Genomic DNA, 6,716 nt, shown 5'->3' on the forward strand with positions numbered 1-6,716 from the left:
CTTAATTGGCTGAGCGAATTCTGTGTAGACCAAAGAATATAAAAGCCAAGCCAATAGAGGGCACACTTACTCGACTGAATCCCTTAGAAGATTTTATTCATAATCATTACACACCGAAAATGGCAGCAGCAAATGTAAGCCTGAAGCTTTTCATTGACAAAAGGAGCCAACGAGTGCTCTATGCTGAAGCAGATAAGGAATTCGTTGATTTCCTCTTTAGCATTTTTACTCCGCCGGTCGGAGTTGTAACGAGGCTTCTGAAAGAGGGAGGCGGCATGGCAGGCTGCTTGCCAACCCTCTACCAGGGCATTGAAAATATGAGTGTTGCTTACATCCAACCGGACAAAGACAAACAGTTTCTGCTACAACCCAAGGTCGTCATGCCCGGCGCTAAAGTCCCTCTCCTATTGCCAAACGTCGGCTCAACATTCCGTCAATTGTACAGGTGTCCGAACCAATACAAGTACAGCAACTGTAGCAGTTACGTGGCAGATGACGCTGGCACAATTTGTCCCAAGTGCAAGTGTAAGATGGACGGGATGGTAACCTTCATAGACCCAACAAGCGAAATCAGGGCATCCTCTGGTGAGGAAGGTTACGTGAAAGGGACGGCTACATACATGGTGATGGATGATCTGGATGTGAAGGCCTTGTCATCCACCGCTCTTGTCTCTCTCCTCAACAAGTTTAATGTCAAGGAAATTGGGGATATTGACGAAAAAGTGGTCGATGTGGGCATGGATGAGGTATGTATATATGCCACTCATGACTCATCCCTTGCTTTCTATGCATACGCATGGCATGGCAATAACCATTATAACTATTTTGCTTCTTTTTTTTGATTTGATGCTAGGGTGTGAAATTGCTTCAAGCTTCTTTGCAATCCAAGACAATTTTGACCGACACCTTCCTTTCTGAGAAATCATTGAAGTCTAAAAATGCTGGTAAAGGTCAGCGTTAATAGTGATCATATTTTATGTAATTGGAAGGAATATTAATGCTGCGTATTCTTTTCCTATTTCACTTTCATCATTGAGCTAACGTAGTAGTGTATATCCAACTCTTGGCTGATGTGGCATTTATGCGACTACAAAAGGCAAGTGTAATGCAAAGGAACACATAGTGACAGCCGAGACGAGTATGGAGCTAAAGATTACTGATACGAAATCTCTCGAAGATTATGGAATGTAGATGGTCCATTTGCAATGTAACTTGTGATTTGTATTTTGAATTCTGTTTTTATAGTTTACGATTGTTCTTTTGATTATAGCTTACATGTAGCAGTAGAACTCTTGCAAGTGTAAGTAAATATAATATATATAAAGTAAAATAGAATTGCAAAAGCAAGCATTACTTCCAAAGTATAAGATAACAAATAATAAATAAATAAATAAATAAAAAGAGTGTCGCACCTTCCTACAATAGACAATAAAGCACATTTCCCCACTCCCCACCTCTTTACACACTGACATCTTTTCAACTCTCTTTCCTTTGTCACATCTATAATATATATAAAGTAAAATAGAATTGCAAAAGCAAGCATTACTTCCAAAGTATAAGATAACAAATAATAAATAAATAAATAAATAAAAAGAGTGTCGCACCTTCCTACAATAGACAATAAAGCACATTTCCCCACTCCCCACCTCTTTACACACCGACATCTTTTCAACTCTCTTTCCTTTGTCACATCTGTCATCTCTTTATGGCCCCCCGTTCGTTTGGCAGTGAATCGGCCAAATTTCAAAAAAATTTCGACTGTTATATACCTGGGCTTGAACATCCTTCTTTATACCCTGCATATTTCTAATCTCTCTACCGTATGTAGAATTTTATGCGGATTGTTTCTTCATTTTCACACACAGTACATAAATAGACTTTTGTTTTGTAGCTGGGAATCAGAAATTTCTACAATGTCAAGCTACAATGGTAGAAACATGTCGACAAAAGTAATGCAATGGAAACCCCGGCCGATAAAAGTAAAGGACAATAATGCTTGGCTACTAGCTCTTGCTTTTCCTTCAAAGGCCACTCACTTCCATCTTTTACTTTCTTTTTCTTTGGTAGAGTAGTTTCGGCCGATTTTTTATAAGGGAGTTTAGTCTTTATGTGTAAAAAACATGTTCAAAAAATTACAAAAATCGTTTTACAACATACTCTTTAAATAAGCCATAATTATGAGGATTGCTGCAATAATAAAACTCAAAGTATAAAGTTTCACTATTGCAATCATTATGAATATTAATTTTTTTTTTTTTTTTAAAAAAAAAACAAAAACAAAAACGTTTCTCTCTTTTCTCTACTCTCTCCTCTCATATATATATAATTAAAAAAAAAAAAAAACAAATATATTAATAATATAGGAAATGATTAAGGGAAGTTATTAGGATATATTTTGACATAAAAAAATAAAAAGTAGTTTTAATCCTTAAATATAAGAAAAATGATAAAGAAGCTGCTGAGAATGCTCTTAAAGCATAGGTTATCATTCAAAAGAATTTATCATTTACTCTATCATCCTCTTTCAACTTGAAGATTTAATTAGAATCAAATACGTATATCTAGTTATTTTGTCAGCATAAATTAAACTTTGTACCAAATACCCAAATATTTTACTAAAAAAAAAAAAAAAAAAACATAAATTAAACAAATAGAAGGCAATTGCCACAATCCACTTGAAGATTCATAATGTCAAACATAGATAACATGGCAGGCACCAAAGTAAGCCTGAAACTTGTGGTAGACAAAAAGAAGCAACAACTGCTCTTTGCTGAAGCAGAGAAAAAATTTGTTGATTTCCTCTTCACCATTTTCAGTTTGCCCGTTGGAACAGTCACCAGGCTCCTCAGAGAGGAAGGAATGGAAGGCTGCTTGCCAAGCCTCTACAAAAGCATTGAAAATCTGAGCGATGATTGCTTTCAGCTTGACCGGAACAAAGATTTCCTGTTAAAGCCCAGAGTAGTCATTCCTGGTCTTAAAGCCCCCCTCCTCTTGCCAAACGATGAGTTGTTTACATGCAGGAAAAACTCAGAAACTATGTGCAGGAACAGAGGTTGCAGTGCGTATCGAATCCGCGAAATCAGTTATAAGCAGGGGGAATCGTCATGTTCTTCGTGCAGTGATTTCATGAACAAAATCTCAAAAGAGGGAGGTTACGTGAAAGGGATGGTTTCGTACATGGTGATGGATGATCTGGAGGTGAAGCCCATGTCCACCAACTCCGGTATCACTCTGCTTAGAGAGTTCAATGTGAAGGCAGCAGGGGATGTTGAGGAGAAAGTGGTGTATTTGGGAATGGATGAGGTATGCCACCACTAACCCCTTTGCTTTCAAATATCAAATGCTTCCTTTTTCTTTTTGGTGAACATCCAATAATCACATGGTCTATTCCAGGGTTTGAAGTTGCTCAAGGCTTCTCTGCAATCGAAGACGGTCCTGACTGATGTCTTCCTTCCAATTCATCGAGCACATTAAAGGCGGCCCAACATATGCAAATTAATTAAAAGAAGCGAGTGTTTATCCAAATGATGTATCTATGAGATTGCTAATTAGGCGTTGTTTTGTGTTTTTTGTGAAGAATCATTATGCTTTATGAAATCAGTAATTAGTTGTAAGCTTCTGTATCCAGTGAGGTAGGCAGCAGAGTTGACAGGGATGGTGCATTGGTGCCTGTGGATCAGATGGGGATACCTCCGGCTCCGGCTCCATAGTAAATGATACCAGCTAGGAAGCTCGAGGGCAGGGGAGGTGTGGGGCCAGAGACCCACGGCTTGGCTGTGGGTCTGCCCGGCCAACACCCATACCCAGGTCGGGGGAGAGTTGGGGCCGGAGGAGGACAGAGTCTCAGACTCAGACTCAGACTCTCACAGTGGGTCCCGATGATCAGGGGAGGGTTTTTGCGAAAATGCTAGGGTTAATAATATCTTTATATTATATTTAATCGTATTCAATTTACAAATTTAATAAATCGATGATTAAATTTGTAAAGTTTATTATTGATTTATGTGAGGTTTACTATTAACTTATTTATAGTTAAAATAAATTTATAAATTTAATAGTTAATTTATAAGATGAAATGAATTAAATATAACAAAAATATTGACCTTTTAGTATTTTTCAATATTTTTTATAATGGTCATTTTACGACATATGTATAGCGTGTGATGCATTTTTTTGTTAGATTTGTAATTTTAAAATTTTGAAGGAAAAATTGAGCAAATAGTTGAACGAAGTAAGTGTAGAACAAGAATTAAAAAGAAAAATGCATGAGGGTCCTCAAAAAATATACTAGCAGAACTTTATTGTGGACACAATTTCCTTTAAATTAGTTCTGAGGATTTTTTTTTTTTTTTCTTGTAAGATAAATTTTAATTTCATTCATAAATAATCAAGAGCATAAAAACTCTTACAATTATAGAGCATAACGCTCTAAAATTCATAACCGAATCTAAAAGATTACATGTCATAGAGGTCAAAAACATACAAATCTTACATTAAAATTTTATGACGTCTATATCCGCTAACTCATGCCCAATCTTCAGCTTATAGAATAGATTTGTCCGGTACAGATTCAAGTCAGGACATAAGTAGCCATTCTCCAAGCATATGCAAAAGCATCACGCCAAAACTAGTCATTCTTGACCCGAAAGGCCAAAAAATTATTCACGCCAAAACTGGTCTTTTTAACTTATAATAAATGTCAAGTGTTTTGGTTCATCTCTTGTAACATGTTTAGGTTTATCATAAATCAATGTTTGAGTTCCTGGGCTAGAAGATGGATAAGAAATAACTGTTAAAAATGTTAAATAAAATATCTACTTAAATGTTAAAAGGATACTTTACATTTATTAGAGTGAATTCGAAAATATTTCCTCTAATTTTGAAGAAATTTCCTTTTCTTTTCTTTTTTTTCTTTTTTCTTTTTTTAATTTTTTTAATTTTTTGCGGGAATAATTCCATGAATTTTACCATTACTTAACTCAAATAAGCAATTGATACACATGATACGTAACCACCATAAAATATATAATATTCTCTTTTTAGATTCAAATAGGATTTATTATAATATTAAGGGTTAAATACTTTTTTGACCAATGTCGTTTAACAATTTTATTTTTTGTCCCATTCGGTTTCGTTTTGTATTGTACCTCAATAATTGTTAAAAATGAAAATGATACATCCGTCTAAATTTTGTCCAAAAATTAACGGAAATCTACGTCAGCACGATTAAAAAATTGACATATGTCCATATAAATAATTAAAAATTAAAAATTAAAATGATTAAAAACATTAAAAAATAAAATAAAATAATAATAATATATAATTAAATAAAATGGAAATGGATGGCTGGAGCCACCCTTGGCCGATATGGGGGTGGCCGAAACCACTCCCATTTGGCTTGGGTGGTTTCACCAATTAAAAGAAATATATATAGGGTTGACCCTTGGAGGTGGCCGAACCACTCCTAAGGGCCATAAGGGTTGTTTGCCCACCCCTAGACCAACCGTTCTAGGGTGGCCGAAACCACTTCAAGCCAAACGAGGGTGGCTGAACTACCCCCAAAGCTGTTGGGGCTGGTCTCGTCCACCTCAAGAGTCCTTAACCACCCCCAACCTGTGGGTGGCTGTTCACCCATTAAGGCAAAATGAGAGTGGCCAGCCCACCTTTTTTGCAAATTTTGTTTTTAAAATTTTAATTTAATTTAATGTTTTTAATCATTTTAATTTTGAAAAAAAATTATTTTTATTTTTAATTAAGTATATGGATACATGTCAATTTTTAAAAGTGCTGACGTCAATTTTCGTCAATTTTTGAATCGAATTTAGACAGAGATACTATTTTCGTTTTTAACCATTATTATTATTATTATTATTTTGACATGTCCACACAAAAGAAGGGGGGATTCGAACTAATAACCTCCGCTTCATTAAACGTAATCTACAATCGATTGAGCTATTTCTTAAAAACAGTTTTTAACTATTATTAACATACCATTTATGATACAAAAAGGAAATCGAATGAGAAAAAATAAAACTATTAAACCACATTAGACAAAATAGTATTTAAACCTAATGTTAAAGAAATTATTACTAGTGTGATGGGGCCCAGCTATTTGTTCTTTTGTATATTGGTTGTTCTCGGGGAAAGTTTGGGTTTCCATTTGAATTTGGAGACAACTCCTATTTGTACTTGGTGTGTTGTCCTACTCATTGCTACGTTAGATTCCTCTGATACCGTCCTTTTTTTTGAAAAGAAAAATGTTGGGCTTTACCCCACCCCCGCCCAAAAAAAAAAAAAAAAAAAAAAAAAAACAGTTTATGAAATAATAGAGTACAATTTAATTGATTTCTTTTTTTTTTTAAAAAAAAAAAATTTAAATTTATCTCTCCTTATAGCATTTCGTATTTCTATTGAGCTCTTTAAATTTGATTTTTCTAAAAAAATTTTAAAAAAGTCATTTAATAAACTTTCTATTTTATTTCAAATTTAACTATAATTAACGAGTCTCTCCAAATATTAAAAATTATTTTATTTTTTCAAACTTATATATTTATTTTCTTTCTCTCTTATCTATCAAGAACAAATAAGAAATTTGATATTTAGATTGTTTTAAAAGTAACTCTCCTCATTTAAAAAAGTAAAAATATAACTTTTATTTGATCTCGGTCAATAATGATGCTCTTTTACTCATGGAAAGTGAAAAAAAAAAAGCAGCA

General features: G+C 34.2%; 2 protein-coding genes across 3 annotated transcripts; both read left to right on the forward strand.

Annotated features, from left to right (window-relative positions):
* On the forward strand, positions 1–1,269 carry LOC132188077 (uncharacterized). Of its 2 annotated transcripts, none has more exons than XM_088517432.1 (3): positions 1–746; positions 854–944; positions 1,097–1,269. In XM_088517432.1, the coding sequence occupies exons 1-3, from the start codon at positions 120–122 to the stop codon at positions 1,189–1,191; spliced, it is 813 nt and encodes a 270-aa protein (XP_088373558.1). In that variant the 5' UTR covers positions 1–119; the 3' UTR covers positions 1,192–1,269. The 2 variants fall into 2 exon arrangements, with proteins under 2 accessions (XP_088373558.1, XP_088373557.1); XM_088517431.1 differs by having other exon boundaries at positions 2–746; positions 854–950.
* Positions 1,270–2,670: 1,401 nt separating this feature from the next.
* Positions 2,671–3,610, forward strand: LOC132188327 (uncharacterized). Its single transcript, XM_059602750.2, has 2 exons — positions 2,671–3,303; positions 3,394–3,610. The coding sequence occupies exons 1-2, from the start codon at positions 2,689–2,691 to the stop codon at positions 3,472–3,474; spliced, it is 696 nt and encodes a 231-aa protein (XP_059458733.2). The 5' UTR covers positions 2,671–2,688; the 3' UTR covers positions 3,475–3,610.
* The last annotated feature ends 3,106 nt before the right edge of the window (positions 3,611–6,716 follow it).

The sequence above is a fragment of the Corylus avellana genome, chromosome 6 (assembly GCF_965113065.1).
Source record: "Corylus avellana chromosome 6, dhCorAvel1.hap1.2, whole genome shotgun sequence".
Lineage (NCBI taxonomy): Eukaryota > Viridiplantae > Streptophyta > Magnoliopsida > Fagales > Betulaceae > Corylus > Corylus avellana.

Bases quoted from the DNA above. Each gene is read 5' to 3' on its own strand.
- LOC132188077 (XM_088517431.1), top strand. From the start codon at position 120: ATGGCAGCAGCAAATGTAAGCCTGAAGCTTTTCATTGACAAAAGGAGC. The intron at 747-853 runs GTATGTATATAT...ATTTGATGCTAG, and splicing joins TCGATGTGGGCATGGATGAG to GGTGTGAAATTGCTTCAAGC. The intron at 951-1,096 runs GTCAGCGTTAAT...CGACTACAAAAG, and splicing joins GTCTAAAAATGCTGGTAAAG to GCAAGTGTAATGCAAAGGAA.
- LOC132188327 (XM_059602750.2), top strand. From the start codon at position 2,689: ATGTCAAACATAGATAACATGGCAGGCACCAAAGTAAGCCTGAAACTT. The intron at 3,304-3,393 runs GTATGCCACCAC...GGTCTATTCCAG, and splicing joins TGTATTTGGGAATGGATGAG to GGTTTGAAGTTGCTCAAGGC.